The sequence below is a fragment of the Oncorhynchus masou genome, chromosome 24 (genome assembly GCF_036934945.1).
Source record: "Oncorhynchus masou masou isolate Uvic2021 chromosome 24, UVic_Omas_1.1, whole genome shotgun sequence".
Lineage (NCBI taxonomy): Eukaryota > Metazoa > Chordata > Actinopteri > Salmoniformes > Salmonidae > Oncorhynchus > Oncorhynchus masou.
Window position 1 is genome coordinate 56,968,143 of NC_088235.1, and position 17,327 is coordinate 56,985,469.

At 40.9% G+C, this 17,327-nt stretch overlaps 1 protein-coding gene across 1 annotated transcript in view; it reads left to right on the forward strand.

The window, feature by feature from the left end:
• The window catches only part of LOC135512365 (PDZ domain-containing protein 8-like), a 71,180-nt gene that overhangs the window by 40,294 nt on the left and 13,559 nt on the right, over positions 1-17,327 (forward strand). The window contains exon 3 of the mRNA XM_064934342.1: positions 1,923-2,025. Coding sequence (XP_064790414.1) covers positions 1,923-2,025 — 103 coding nt within the window. The remainder of the gene's footprint in view (positions 1-1,922; positions 2,026-17,327) is intronic.

Consider the following 17,327-nt stretch of genomic DNA (forward strand, 5'->3'; position numbering starts at 1 on the left):
GGGTGGCTACTTTGAAGAATCTCAAATTTAAAATATATATTTGTTTAACACTTTTTTTGGTTATTACCGTATTATTTCGATGTCTTCACTATTCTACAATGTAGAAAATAGCAAAAATAAAGAAAACCTCTGGTCAAGACAGAAGAAGAGTGTCCAAAGTTTTAGTGGTCGGCTTTTACCCAAATTCAGAGAGGAGCTCGAAGATTTGCAATCAGTCCGTGACAGTATTAAGTTATCAAGTCTGTGTAAAATGTGCTGTCTACCACCACCAGATGGAGACATAGTCAGTATATTGTTAATCCAGAATCCACACATCTTGCATAAATACTGCGCTTGTTGTATACAGTAATTGGGGACTCAATGGATTTAAGTAATGGGTTTATCCAGTGGTCTAATTGGGGAAAATAAAAAAAGGTTACTACCGTTTCTTTTATTTGCTTTTTTAAACACTTGTCAGTTGTATTTTTATGACCATAAAATTAAGTTTAAAAAAATTTACATTTTGAAACCATCAATTTCAAATAGGTCTACGTACTGTATATTGTAGAAATGAATCCCACAATACACAAGAATACTCTCCTATGTATTGATTTGACAGTGAAGCAAAAACGTTTCATTTGGCCCTATACTCCAGCATTTTGGATTTGAGATGAACCGTTTCATATGAGACACTACAGAATGTCACCCTTTTTTTGAGGTTGTTTTATATAACTGTTTTACTGTTTAGAAAGAACTTTATGAAAGAAAGAACTATATGTATCCAGTACCGCCTATTTGAAGGTGTCATAAGTAGTCAAGTGTAGTATTTGCTCCCATATTTCTATCACACAATGACTACATCAAGCTTGTGACTCGGCAAAATTGTTGGATGCATTTGCAGTTTATTTTGGTTGTGTTTCGGATTATGTTGTGCCTAATAGAAATGGATGGAAAATAATATATTGTCTTTTTGAAGTCACTTTTATTGTAAATAAGAATAGAATGTTTCTGAACACAATGTGGATATTACCATGATTACGGATAATCATGAATCAGTCTTAAATAATGATGAGCGAGAAAGTTACAGGCATAAATATTATACCCCCCCCCCCCAAAAAAAAAAAATGTTAACCCCCTGTTATTGATAATGGTGAGAGGTTCGCATGTCTTGGGAGTATGATCTTTGTGCGCCTAACTTTCTCATCAGTATTCAGGATTATCCATGGTAGCATGACATTAATGTAGAAGTGTTCAGAAACATTTTCCATTCTTATTTACAATAAAAAAAGACTCCAAAATGACACCATACATTATTTACCATTCATTTATATTGGGCACATCATAATCTGAAACACAACCAAAACAAACTGCAAATGCATCCAACAAGTTTGTGGAGTCACAAGCTTGATGTAGTCAATTTGTGCTAGGAATATGGGACCAAATACAACGCTTGACTACTTTTATACACAAGTACATTTGTAAAAATACTTATGACACCTTCAAATTGGGGTACGAGATACATAAAGTGCTGTAAAACGGGTATGTATAAAAAAATACCCTCAAATAAAAGGTGACATTCTGTACTGTCTCCTCATATGAAACATTTTATCTTCACCATCCAAAATAAATAATTACGGGAGTGTAAATAGCTCAACACTTCAAATGTGCAGATACTACTGCTATACTACAGTAGTTTATGCTTTTCTTGTGTATTGTCATCACTACACCAGGGGGCAGCAATAGCCTTGACAGTGTTTGTTTGCTTAAGTATCATTGCAACCATTGGTCAGGGGTCTCTCTGATACATCTTAGTAGCGCCAGAAAACATAGTGGCATCAACAGGTTTACATACAGTAGGCTATGCACTATACATAGGGAGACCAGGAGAATCCGCAATGATGTACTGTCCAAATGAGCTTTTTGTTCTGTAATTTCTCCTTCAGGCTGTTTATCCTGGGCTCGTATGACAGAGAGACCTACGTGCACTGCACCTTTGAGCTGAGCAGCCATGAGTGGAAGGAGAAGACGCGCAGCTCCATCAAAACGGTGGGCTTCTCTTAAGATACTGTCCCCCCCCTCCCCATGTAAAACAGCAGCCATCTTTCTTAAAGACCACCCGAGTTGAATGCCTATTTGTTTCCGACAAAAAGCCAGAAGGCTACTGACACGTTTGATCCCCCATGTTCAACAAGGGGAACCGTTTTCCTTAAGAAGAATAACAAACAAAGTATCGTATCGGTGCTCCATGTTATTTTTGGGGTCCAAATCAATTGTCACATTTTGGCAATGGTGTATTAACTCTTATAGATGAGGTACGTTTGTGAAACGTTAATTTGCTAAATACAAAACACCTAATGGTGACATTTATCGGTTTCACTGATTTTTATAAATTTTTATTCACAGATATTAACATGATAGAGACCATAGCCATTAGAGAAGAAGCATGACATACTTGATCTATTGACACAAATGTTTTAACTTCCCCCATCTGAGAAGTCAATTACCCCCAGTAACATTTTGAAAGAAAACACATAATCAGGCCTTAGAGCAAACCTTTTCTAATTGCAGCAATTCAGAGATATTAGCATTTTCACATTGGGGTTTTTCGGAAGTAACGCCTAACGACCATTTGGGACTGAAATGTCAAGTCTAGGCTAATTGCTGACTCCACCGCTCACACATCCCAACGCTGCTTCTTTCTGTGTGTAGAACTGTCATTTGTATTGGCTCAAAGTTAATTTTAGTTTCATTCAAGAGGTAATTTCTCTGAACAATTATTTCACATTCATTGTAATTAAAGGAGCAGCTTCCATCCTGTCCAGCAGGGGGCAATGCCACTAACATTTGTTCTTCGCTACGTCTCTTCCAATAAATGTCTCAGTAATCCTTATTTACTGAGTATCCTCTCAGTAAGCCATGCTTTCTAGCATGACATGATCTGTAAATTACAGTTGTGTGCGTGTGTGATGTTTGTTTTGAAGAGGGAGCCAATGAACATAATTTTTATTTTACCCACATTAATTTGAGAGAGACCTAATTATATCTCTACCATTACATTTTCCCATATTAAGCTTGTTTGAGTTTTACGCTTTGCTTCAAACTGTGTTTTTGTTGTTGCTCTGTAGCTTACAGTGCATTCAGAAAGCATTCAGACCTTTTCCACACAGCCTTATTCTAAATTTGATTGCAAAATTCCCTCATCAAGCTACACACACTAACTACCCCATTATGACTTTTTTATTTATTTTATTTTTTACATTTTAGCAAATGTATTAAACATTTGAAAACTGATATGACACTTACATAAGTATTCAGACCCTTTACTCAGTATTTTGTTGAAGCACCTTTGGCAGCAATTACAGCCTCGAGTCTTCTTGGGTATGAGGTTACAAGCTTGGCATACCCATATTTGGGGAGTTTCTCCCATTTTCCTCTGCAGATCTTCTCAAGCTCTGTCGGGTTGGACGGGGAGTGTTGCTGCACAGCTATTTTCAGGTCTCCCCAGAGATGTTTGATTGGTTTCAAGTCCGGGCTCTGGCTGGGGCACTCAAACATATACAGAGACTTGTCCCAAAGCCACTCCTGCGTTGTCTTGGCTGTGTGCTTAGGGTTATTGTCCTGTTGGAAGGTGAACCTTCACCCCAGTCTGAGATCCTGATGACTCCGGAGCAAGTTTTCATCAATGATCTCTCTGTATTTTGCTCCGTTCATCTTTCCCTTGATCCTGACTTCTCTCCCAGTCCCTGCCTCCCAGTCCCCACAGCATGATGCCACCACCATGCTTCACCGTAGGGATGGTGCCAGGTTTCCTCCAGACGTGACGCTTGGCATTCAGGCCAAAGAGTTCGATCTTGGTTTCATCAGACCAGAGAATCTTGTTTCTCGTGGTCTGCGAGTCCATTAGGTGCCTTTTTGGCAAAGTCCAAGCGGGCTCTCATGTGCCTTTTACTGAGGAGTGGCGTCCGTCTGGCCACTCTACCATAAAGGCCTGACTCCACAGAAGTACTCTGGAGCTCTGTCAGAGTGACCATTGGTTTCTTGGTCACCTCCCTGACCAAGGCCCCTCTCCCCTGATTGCTCAGTATGGCTAGGCAGCCAGCTCTAGGAAGAGTCTTGTGGTTCTAAACTTATTATATTTAAGAATGATGGAGTCCGCTGTGTTCTTGGGGACCTTCAATTCTGCAGACATTTATTTGGTACCCTTCCCCAGATATACGGACATATCCTTCAACCTCATGGCTTGGTTTTTGCTCTGACATGCACTGTCAGCTGTGGGACCTTACTTACACAAGTGTGTGCCTTTCCAAATAATTTCCAATCTATTGAATTTACCACAGGTGGACTCCAAGTTGTAGAAACAGCTCAAGGATGATAAATGGAAACAGGATGAGCTCAATTTATATTCTCATAGCAAAGGGTCTGAATACTAACACTTAAGGTGTGTTTAGAAAAAATATGTTTGCAAAAATGTCAACCTGTTTTTGCTTTGTCATTATGGGGTATTGTGTGTACATTGAGGAACAAATTAAATTTCAGATTAAGGCTTTAACAAAATGTGGAAAAAGTCTAAGGGTCTGAATACTTTCTGAATGCACTGTGTGTAATAGTGCAAGTGATAGCCGAAGGCAGTAGCCATTTTTGTAAAAGCTATGAATCACAGACATGCGACAACACATTTTCCTCAAACATTCCTTCCGATGTAAAACCTCAACTGCAGCTGCTGAGGTAAAAGTGTTCAACTTGCCCGGTGCGTCCCTCTAATGGCTCCTCTACAGACAGATCTGTTGCCAGCTCTCCATTAATATGCAACCTAGAGATGCAGATGCAAAGTGGCATTTAGGCTGTTTTATCAGCCTCTTCCAGCTTGTGTCCCAACAGGACTCCATGCTAAGGATTAAAGGCGATACCATCTGAAAAAAGGTCACTCTCTCTCTCTTTGAATATTCCTTTGCATTTTTTTCCAAGAATGATCGCCTGAGATGAGGCCCAACTTTCCTCTGAACTGGGCTCTTTGTGTGGCACGTATGTCCATGGTTTTCATGCGATTTAACTAATTTCTCTCTCGCTCTCCCTCCCTTCCTCCCTTGAGCAGCTCTGTCCTCAGAGTAGCATTTTTCCAGGAGAATTGGTTCAAGCTCCTAAATTATATTATTGACAGTGTTTTTCACAGCCATTTGCAGCTGTCTGTAGATGTTTCACACAAAAGACATGCACAACACTGGTTTCCATTGCAGAGTGCTGCAAAGCCTGCTCTTGAATAACCTGTTTGCAGAAAGAAAATAGTGTTGTCATTCATACTAGTTGTGTGGTCACTGTTGTAGCTTAGAGTATAGTGTAATTTTACTGGTAAATGTTTGTAAACCAGGATAAGGTTTGAGCTATCTGCTTCCGTTTTACTCTCACCTTGACCACCCTCCCCTACATCGAGTTATAGCACGGTTTGCATTCCTAATATTGATTTTTAGATGCGTTTCCCTTCCTATTGTAGACTAGAGGGGGGGCTCGCTCCCTTCACACTCCTTCCTGCCATCACATAATACCCAGACATACCCCTTTTGTGTCATCTACCCGTCTCAATATGTGTAGGGGGAGGAAATGTTGCGGACGCTTGGGTAAATTTAGCCTTTTTCCATGACCAAGCTGGGCTGGGTTTATTAGTGACAGGAGGCCTGTGGTGCAGACTGCTCCGCCTTACGTGTTTGCACATCTGCCCCATTGATTCCATCATCAGACATCAAATGTTCCCGAGTGCTGATGCTTTCTGACAGCCTACCAGATAACGTGTGTCTGTATGTGTTTTCTACATATGCTTTCATATTTGTGTGTGTACCTGTCCATCTCTTTAGTACCAAAATGTTAATGGTAAATAACCAATTGATTTAAACTAGATTTTTAAAACAATTTTCTTTACATGGTCCTTCTGTTGTCCAAATGTGCCTGAAGGTGTGTGCTTAGATTAGAAAGTGATTGGCTGAATGGCTATGTCTAAGAACTGATGTCTAGTTCTCCTCAATGACAAAGGATGTCCGGGTTCAGCACTGCACCCCCCCCTCCTCCACACACACACGCACACACTTATTTTTTACTACACATGAAGGGAAATGCACTGCTCTGTCGATAGGATCACCTCAGCCCAGTGGTTAGGAGATCATGACACTGCGAAAGTACACAGCGTTTCTCACCACAGAGCAGTCCATCTCTACATCTCTCTCACTCTCCATCATCATTGCTGTTGGTCATGGGAATGACACAGGCAGACAATGTCTCTGGCTGGAGTTAGGAGCTGTCTCTCTGAGCTTCACTCTCTTCAGCTGGCTGGAGACTAGTGAGTCTGTCTGTACACAGTTAGACGTAGTACTGTGCACGCACAGCTCGTTCAGAGGAGTTCCCCACAGACTGAGTGTCAAAAACAAGACAAGATGTAAAGGTGATCACTGGGCACTGGGCATCCTTAATTCCAATGACCTAGAGGGCTTGTCTGCTTTTATTTCCTTGCGATTTTGTTTCTTTTATTCAGCCTTTTTCTGTGTTTCTGTCCCTCCCCGTCTTTCACGAATAATCAATAAGACATTTCCTCACTTTTCACTGTAAAGGCGTCTGTCTGCACACTAGGTTTGGTTTGCTCCAAGCAGAACTCGGCTGAATGTCTGTACTCCCTTAAAAGACCTTCGCTTGAAAAATGAGAATAAATAGGCACTAGTACTGTTTGTCCCCCTTGAGATGCCGTAGCCAGTATACACTTCCTCAAAATAGTCTGAATTCATCTGAGACAGGGGTGCCCAGACTTTAGTTACATACGATCTACTTTTCTGCTGCCTCTAAAAAGGCCTCTCAGCATTTCTCCATCCTGGAACGGTTTATTGTGCTTTGCTAGTATGCGACTCACCCGGATTGATGGAGTCGTGGCTGCCTTTGATTTTGAGTTGGGCCTTGTAAAGATTGATTGTTGGGCAGCTAGTTGAGACTTCAACTCTTTTCTCCTACGTAGTTCACTTTGAGCTGGAAAGTCACTTTCATATTTCTTGTGAACAGTTTTGAAATGCCTCTCGACATTTCCCTTCTTAGCAAGAGCTATGTTTGAATAGCAGATCAGACACACATTTTGAATTTGGAAAAAAATCATCTTCCTCCCACTCACTGTGAAAGTGGTAGATTTTCGATTTCTTGCTGCTTGGTCCAGCATTCATATTAAAAATGGAACCTCATGTTCATAGAAAAAAAAACATAGTAAAATAACAACTACCACTGGAAGAACAAATAATATTCTGTTACAGGTCTCGCAAGCGTGGAAATGTAAACATACTAACTTCAGACGGGTGCTATGGTAGTTACAGTTTGGAAAACAAATGTAGCAGCTATAGTGCCGCGGGTTGGTCCAATTGTATGTCTATTATGCCGTTTAAAAAATGAAAAAATATTTTGGCTGTGCAGTAGTATTCGAGAAAGAAGCTAACCTGTAAGCAAAGCATATGGTGCTTCAGAACAGTGGACCTCATTATATTTAAGCAGACTCGATGGTAACGCTGAATTGCCCAAAAAAATAAAATAAATTGTGCATACATTTTGAAACTTTTATGCGGTCTACTAGAAAGAACGTTGCAATTGACGGGTCGACCGCGATCAATGTCCTGGACACTAATGATCTAAGATATCTCAAGAAATCTGTAATTTTGTTGTTTTTTAGGAGTAGGTCTTAGTCACACAGTGTTACCTCCAACTAAGATGTTTGGTGCAGTATTTCTCAATTTAAGAAATATGCATGAAAACGCATCTTCCCTCCTTGAATGACAACACACTTAATTGAAGAATCCCTACTGTTGACCAATCACTGACGAACGGGCGGAGACTTCGGCTATCAAACTGTGGATAGCCTCATGAAAAATGTGTTTGCCCAAACAGTCGGAAAAAAACCTTGCCAAAGACCAAAACGAACAAATAACATCACAAAATGCCATCATAATAGATGCACAAACTGTTTCACATGGGAAGCATGCGGACGCCTTAACCTGTCATTTTTCTGCATCCTGTTTTCACAAAGGATCCTCTCTCATTTTGCCAGTTCACCTGGAACAACTCCATGTGTCCATCTCTGCAGTCTGGCCTTCAGCATCTCACCAGTGCTGGTTTGGAGCGATCGAAAGGGAGCACTTCCTGTGTCCATTGGTGTCATCAGAGATACTCTGACGCACCTCTTCACTCCCCACTGTTTGATGTTCCACTCCGGCGTGTGTGCGTTCCTGTCTCTTTTAATCCACCTTGTGCATGGCTCGCACTGACAGCTGATGAAAGGCAGTCAATGGACAGGTCTGTCTCCCTCTCTCTCTCTCTCCGCCTGCCCCTGCTCATTCTGCCCTGCAAAGATGAGGTTCATTCAGGCGATGGGCTGCACACAACCCCAAACTCCACCATAAAGGTCAGGTATACACAGTGCACTTACTGGCTCCTTTGTTGTGTGGCAGAGCTATCAAGCTCTTGTCTTGAGGCAAATGCTTGATTTACATGGACAGGATGTGAAAAAGTAGATGGTTTATCAGGTATTTTTTAGTTGCTTTCATCGTGTTGGTGTGGCTATTCAATTCCCTGAGGGACAGTGATAATATACAGTGGTTGCACCACTAAAAGTTTTGTGATTATGCTGCGGGACTTAGGTAATGTGTTGTTTAGGACGGTACCCTGCGTCACCACTTCATTGCTCCAGACTAGCGCACGGGGGAGTTGGAGCACCGATTATGCTTTTGTGTCCTACTGTGTCTCTGACAATGAATGGGTGACGTAAACCTAAATATAAACTGATAATTGTGCACGACTTCAGTATTACTTACTAAAACTGTTGTTACACTAAGGTTTTTATTATTTTATTTTGTTAGGATTATTTTGCTCTTACTGTAGGCCACTCCCGATCGGTCACGTTATACAGCGCCTGAGTGGCACAACTGTCTAAGACACTGCATAGTAGTGCAAGCTGTGTTGCTACAGGTGCTGGTTCAATACCTGAGCCGGCCTCGACTGGGAGTCACATGAGATGACTGTAGGTTTTTGGTTTCTCTCCCTCTAAAAACATAAATAAATAATTCAAAATAACAAACTAGCTTTATTTACAAATTAGTAATGATGTCTCACCCCATGTTCAAGAATGGCCTTTTTCTCGCTCATTTTACGTTATTTGAATACAAAATCATCTCCAAAATATTATTTTTTTGAACAAAGCTATTATTTATTAGTTTAGAATTATATAAAAGCCCGTTGGATATTCTCACAGATATATTATTAACCCTGTTATTATATATCGGTCATGGCTCCCGAGTGGCGCACAATGGGATTGCCTTGCAGTTCTCCTGCTGTATCCACTGAAAGCGTGTGAGGTTCAAGGCACGGGGGCAGGGGGGCAGGGGCCACGGGATGGGCCGCAGAGCCGTGCACAGAAGACCGACCTAGCCCGGAGGGAGGGAGGGAGGGAGGGAAGGAAGGACCCCCACATCGCCACACTGGCAACACTTTGAGGCATTGCACTAATAATGCCGCTGACTTGGGAAACGTTCTAGCTGTTTGTTCTTAGTGCCAGTCTGCACGTTTAACCTAAAACAATGTAACTAATAATGGCATCTTTATGCTTTTGTTAATAAATTAATTATAAAAATACTCTTTCAAAATGCAAATGTTTATTTAGTTATGGCTCCATAATGAGTTACTATGGGAATAAATATCACTGAATTACAGAAATATCCTCCAATCCTCTATTTAATTATTAACGGAGAGAAGTCATATTTTTAGATATACTGAAGGCCAACCGTAGGCGACATGAGTCTCACTAGTGTTGAGTAATGTGCTGTTAAAAGTGGTGTAGGTCTTATTTATTTAAAGAGCATATTGAAGTTAGAAGCAATAGAATTTGAAGCAATAGCCTACAACTATTTTAGCACAGTATCGCACTGCTCTGAAACAAGCATGGGGACTGGTCTTGATAAATCAATTAGATTTTTATTTTCACTGAATTTCCGTTTGAGTATTGGTTAGATTACAATTAGAAAATTAGGGAATAAAAATGTTACGCTCGTGTAACCTTTAACTAGACAAGTCAGTTAAGAACACATTCTTATTTACAAGGACAGCCTACTCCTTCCTCCCTGTCGGGGAATTGAACCCCGGTCTCCCACGTGCCCGCACGTGGAAACCTCATATTATGAATCAAATTAAACAAGCAACTTTTCTTAAAATCTGTCCCGCATACTATGTTCTTACAAAAAAGGTTTTAAATTCTCTAGTACAGCCACTATTGAAGGCTATCAAATGCTTCTCAAATATGCCCTCTGGTGGGCAAACTAGCACTAACTAGCATTAATGCTACCAGTGATTCACACGTAAATAACGTGGCTTAAAATTCTGCGGCACCATGCAAGCTGCACCGCAGTGCGCTGCAACTTTTAAAGGATGAACCACTGTAGGTAACAAAAATTCCTTTGACACATATTAATGGATCGAAAATGTATGTGGAAAATGGATTGACATGCATCAACTCTCTCAAAAGCCAGTAAAATACTTTTATTTCTTAACCCAGTGGGGATAGTTGATGATCTAGCCATTGGAGAACTGCTGTCACCTCTATCTGTTACATGGCAAACAAATTGACTGTCGGATTGTGTGACACTTATCAGCGCCTTCCTCCTAGGTGTGGCCAATAAATGGCCCACTATAATTCTGTTTACAGCTGTGTGTCTTTAATCTGTTCCCACCTTGCAGACACAGACACCAGGTCTCGTAGGCTGTTTGTTATCATCATTGAATTTACAATCGATTCACCTCGGAGGGTGAGCATGACAGACCTCGCCACAACCACATTACTGACTTCCTGTCATTTGGGCTCGGAATGCCTTCATCTGATGCCTTGGACAGCATCACTCATTCGTGCGTGAATGACCTCACGTTATTTGCTGTTATATGTCAGAATTGTCCCAGGTTTTGAAAGAAACATCAATACTGTGAGGAAATTAACCGAATGCGATGCTCTGTGTTTCATGCGCAGGCAGGTTTGACTGCCACAGTGCCACAAAGAACTACATAACCTTTAGAAAGCTGTTGTTGTACCCAAACAGATCTATTTACTGAAGAAAAGCATAACACAAGTTTATTAAAACTAAGTTTGGTAGAAATACTATGATGTTGGAGAAAAATAAAGAAAGAAATATATTGATTTTTGCTGTGGCACAGCAAATCAATGTTTGTTTTATTAGTACCGGTATAAACTCACAGCAGATGGATCTTAGGCTATAGCCTACAATAGATCACACTAGTTGGCAAACTGCTCAGATGAGCTGAAGGAGAACTGTTTAGTTTTATGATCAGCTTATATTCCTCTGACAAGGGCCATGTTTTTTCTCCTCAGTTTAACTTCATTCAGTATGAAATAAATTGATGGTAATTTATTTTCTTAGAATTTTTTTCTGCTGCAGTTTGCATTTCCTCTGATCCAAAACTCTGATAGTACACAGGAAGGCTAAGAGACAAATGAAGAGACTGGTTCTGGAGGGGGTTGCTATGGGACTGGCTCCATGTCTGCTCTGGTAGGGTTCAATGGGTTGGTTGGCAGGGGATGTTCTAATACACTGGTTGGACCAGACTAATACACTGTGGTTGGACCAGACTAATACACTGTGGTTGGACCAGACTAATACACTGTGGTTGGACCAGACTAATACACTGTGTTGCTGTTTACCTACGGGCTCCAATCAGCTCCTAATGTAAGCAAAGTAAATGCCAGGGGTTAATCAGGCAAGTCAGGATTGAGAAGTTCCAGAGAGCTTAGTAGCACCTGCGATCCCACAGAGAGCCTCCACTTGAGAAGTTCAGACAAGGATATGACCAGGCTAACACTGCATTTGCCTGATTGACAAGCTGCACGTTGGAGCTCAAAGGACCAAGAATAAATAATGAAATGCCAACGTGATAAGGAAAATAAAAGTGTGTCATTGCTGTTTGAAAGGAAATTGCTGATATGAGAGGAAGGACATTTTGTGTCTTTGTGGTGGTTTTATTTCCATTTGGGAAAACTGCTGCTGATGAGAGATTATTATCTGGGTGCGAAGGACAATGGGCCTGCTATAAACAGACCTGTGGACTACGTGTGGGTGAAGAACCTACAGGGGAGGCTGCATATGCAAGTGCAAATTAGGGGGGGGGGGAGGCGGACATGAGTACCCTTTTTGTTTTCCTCAGTCTCCATAACAACTCTTTTGTCCCCTTGCTTTTGAACCCGGCCTCCTATCATAAGCCACAGTGGCAACATTAATATTCAAATAACTTTTGATGACAAATACAATCATAAATTAGACCGCAAGCATTGTCAACTCAATTTTTCTAGATTTGTATTATTTAAATGTATTTGGGCACATCTTCCCATTCTAAAAGAACTAATATAGTAGCTTAATCACTTAATTATTAGTGGAGGCCACTAATGCTTCATTTAACTTCCACCAAGTGACACTTTTGAATTTACACACACCAAATGATGAATGGAATCCTCAAATGTATGACATACTAAAAGGGTGTGATTAGCTAATAATTGTATTTAATATAGACAGACCTCTTCCCCAGTAGCAGTTCGCCAATGGAGAGAATGCTCAACGTCCTTGTATATCTTTGTACTGTCATCTGTGAATTTCAAGGCGGTAACACCAATGGCATAAAACTGAGGGACATACATTTCAGTAAAATAAATAGGTATTTGAATAGTTGATTTAGAGTGTTATTTACTTTTCACGAAAGAGGAAAGGGCAACCATGACAGGCAACGATAATTATGTCAGTTACGTGTGAAGCCTGATTTAGCAGGTACATCTGCAACATGCCCAACGAGTAATGTAATTGGCTTTCTCTAGTTTTTGGGTTAAACAGATTGCAATGCTTCACATCCAAAACAGAGATTATTGATGACACATCCATTATGAGACCTTTTATTAAATCTGTTAAACCAGGCAGCCATAACCAGCCATATAAAATTAATCACACAGTCACATTCGCTCTTACACATTCTATTCCATATTGCAGGGGTTGCTAAACTTTTTGGGGGCTGGGGATGCTTTTTGTGATGCCTAATTCATTGGGGACCCCCTCATAATCAGAACACAACTCGAGTGAGGTAAAAATAGCATACTTAGAGTTTTTCTATGACTTTTTGACAGTGCATGGCCAGACAAACCAAGTCTCTGGCCCTGGGAAGGAACATTTTAAAGGCCCTCCTCTTGGTATCAGAGAGAATTTTGCAGTTTTCAAGCAAATTTCCTGAAATTCTACACATTTTGTCATGTGACAGATCTTTATTTTATGCAGTTTTAAAGCTAATATCCTGAAATTCGACACATTTTTCCATGAGGCAGAAGGAGAACTTTGCCATTTTAAAGCATGTGAAGAAAAAAAAAAATATATTTTTTAATGTATTTATTTTGGGGAAAACATGAAGTATTGAGTTGAAAACATTGATAATTGGTGGAATACTGTGGAAATAACAGAAATTCTAGATCCATAATACTGTATTGCACCCTCAACTTATTCCCTTTGCCACAATATGTTTAATCTGTTTTTAATAATATTCATAAACATGTATTTTTAAATATATTTTGAGATCTGGCCGCGGACCCCCTGCAGTAGCTGTCTGCATGCCTTGCAGGGACTTGTACCCTATAAGCATACACAAATCGATCTGACATGTGGCATTAGATTAGATTAGTGGGCAGCCCAGTGACAGGGAAAAGGATTTGTTCGCCCCGACCAGCATCCGGCAGACACTCTGCTCACGTGCAACCCGCTGGACCAGCCCGAGAGGAGCTTCAAGTTCAGCCATTCTGCAGAAGCCCCAGCCCTCTCAGGTCATCTATATTTCAGTTTGTACCTCTAAAAGCACATGTTACACTAGAGAGTGTAATATGTGCTTTTAGAGGTACAAACTGAAATATAGATGAAGCTGGTTAAGGTTTGACTGTAGCACTACCTGGCCTATACAGGGTATTATATGAAAACAATTGAGGCAGAAGGAAAGTAATGGGCTAGTATCGTTGACATGTTTTATATTTTTTCAGAATAGTGCAAAACCACTGAAACTATGTGTTTGTTTTGGCTAACATTTCTAGTTTTGTACCTCTTGCTGCCTAACGTCATGATATTGCTGCTTATATTTTGGCATCTAGCATGGTGTCAGTCTACACATGGACGTTGATGTAGGGAATGCTGAAGTTAAACATTTATCTAAAATTTCTCTGTCATAGAATTTCACAATTTCATTAGGCTACATAATAACAAAGAAGAGACACACATTATCAACAAACTATTGAATAGATTTCACAGTACAGGCCAATTTAAGTAAAAATCCAACGTGTGATTTAAATAGATACTGTGATGAATCAAAGAAGATAATGGCCAACTGTATTCTTACTCAAGCGAGGCTACAGACGAATGTGTATTTTAATCAGGAATACCTGCTAAATAAGTAATATTAACCTTTCATTTGTTCTTCATGGCAGCACAGATAAAAAAGGTTTGCTGAAATAGGCAGAAAATGGTTCTATTTACATCGAGGCCATTCACTGTTGCTACGCTTCCTGTTTGTTTTTCTCCTCAGTGAGAAGAAACCAAGAGCTGTCTGTTCTCTGTCAATGTTAACTAGATTACTCAGTCACTTCAGCTCGCGCTTGAGATTAAGCACCCACGTAAAATAATAAAACAATGTCATTTGAGGGTAAAAGCCATTTAAAAACAACTTTAAGCACAAAAAGTGCAATTAAAAAAGGCCTGTTTGGCACACATGGTTTTTCATTAGTTGAATTTCAGGTCACCATGGTTGATATTCAGTCTTTAAAAAAAATAATCTAAATGATAAAAATGTGTTTACTGGCGCATACTATATATATATATATATATATATATATATTAATATATATATATTAATATATATATATATATATATATATATATATATATATATATATATATATATATATACTTTATATTAATATTTGGATACTAACATCAAGCTGAAAGGAATACTACTATAATTGTTTTATGTCAGCAGCAGCACTGGTGTATTATAAGAGGTTGTGCTGGTTTCTCTTATGTCAGTTGAATGAATCATCGGTGTACATTAGACCATAACTCTGAAGGAGCCCGGGACAAACACTCTTTAATGAACTTCTGGGAGAGAACAGCGGTCTTATTTCTAAATTCATTTGGGGTTTTCTTTCTTGTCAGTGTCCACCGTGTGTGTGCGTGTGTGTTGTGCACACAGCATGTGGGAGGGGAGAAGGCACTATTTGCACTTCACAAAAACCAAAAAAACTCTGCTCTCATATGCAAATGACCCAGGGGGTGGATGAAGAGGTAGATTGAACAGCGGCGTCGCTCGAGCAACAGGTATATATGCAAGGCTACTGTGTTTGAGCACAATAGCTCCAATGACTGTCTGTCAGCACACACACACACCCATCCATGTGCCTCAACTTGGCATATTTGCTCATTTACATTTGACATTTTGGTAATTTAGCTGACTCTCTTATCCAGAGTGACTTACAGAAGCGATTAGGGTTAAGTGCCTTGCTCAAAGGCACATCGACAGATTTTCCACCGCTTAACCACTAGGCTACCCACCGCCTCTCAATCTCTTGGCATCTGCTACATGGGTAATTTGTTTCTCACCAATGTACTCTGTCAGACGGCCTGTCATTACAATTGCAGCGTACAATTTGATGTCTGTGCACTCTGTTCAGAGGCAATGTTGCTTAGCAGAGCATACAATTGTATTTGTGGGGACACTGTTTTTTTTTGTGTGAATCATCCTGCAGTTTTATGTTTACGATTTCACTACTTGTTTCCCTGTGAATAGTAACTGAATAAAGGACGTAGTGGAGTTGTATTTAGTCATCAATGGTGTTGACTCACCTCACTTCCTGTACTGAAAAACATATGATTTCCGCTCAGTGCAAGGCGATCATTTTTTCAGTATAAATACTTGAAGTGCTGTAACTGCAAGCATAGATGTATTCAACCCTGTATTATTTTGCTGCAGCCTACGACTTGGTCATCTAACTGTAAAGCTTTTTAGTGTTACGTCACCCCTATGAATGTAATCACATGTCACTCAAGACAATGGTACCATGTTGTACACACAGCTCGAGGGGACATTAATGCTGGTCAATGAATATTCCTCCTCAGGGAGGTGTGTGTTTGGTGTGCCTCTTTTTAGTTCATGGCAGGTAGGCCATCTGTGGGCCAGGCGTGCTGATCTATAGGGACCGTGTACAGCATCAGTTTAAATTGATGTGGTGCGGAGCGCTGCACGCCACAGCCCTGGTGAGCGGCAGCATCTGTTTACCTGCTCCCTGAAATGATTGGCCTGGCTGAATCCTACGCCGCTCCCCACTGCTCCTACCTTCTCCTCCATAATTGCCCTTTAGTCGGCGTTCATCCTTGCAAATTACCCATAATTGCCACTCAATGACTCCTCTGAGTGGGTTAGGATTTTTTGGGGTAAACAGTGACATGGACACACACACGATGTCTTGCTGCCAGGGCATGTAGAACAGTCATAGCAGAGGGTATTATCTCTGCTTTCTTCTTTTGTATAGTGTCTCATTTTTGAGAGACTTCAAGAGGTGACATGCCTATCAGATAAACCGATTTCCTACAAATCCTATTCAAGGCAAACTGATGCGCTTCAAGCCTAACCCTCCTTGACCCGGCAAGCATGATCTTTTTTTTGGGGGGGGGGGATTTTTGCCCCCTTTTCTCCCCAATTTCGTGGTATCCAATTGTTTAGTAGCGACTATCTTGTCTCATTGCTACAACTCCCGTACAAGCTCGGGAGAGACGAAGGTTGAAAGTCATGCGTCCTCTGATACACAACCCAACCTAGCCGCACTGCTTTTTAACACAGCGCGCATCCAACCCGGAAGCCAGCCGCACCAATGTGTTGGAGAAAACACTGTGCACCTGGCAACCTTGGTTAGTGCGCACTGCTCCCGGCCCGCCACAGGAGTCGCTGGTGCGCGATGAGACAAGGACATCCCTACCGACCAAGCCCTCCCTAACCCGGACGACGCTAGGCCAATTGTGCGTCGCCCCATGGAACTCACGGTCGCGGCCGGTTACGACAGAGCCTGGGCGCGAACCCAGAGTCTCTGATGGCACAGCTGGCGCTGCACTACAGCGCCCTTAACCACTGCGCCACCCAGGAGGCCCCCGGCGAGCATTATCATCACAAAATATTGATAAGCTGCAGTACCATGGAAACAGTTTTGTTTAATGCTTTTTAGAATTGTGAGGTTTTAGACTGAATGTCTAGTTCGGAGATCAGTGTTTCTTCAGGTT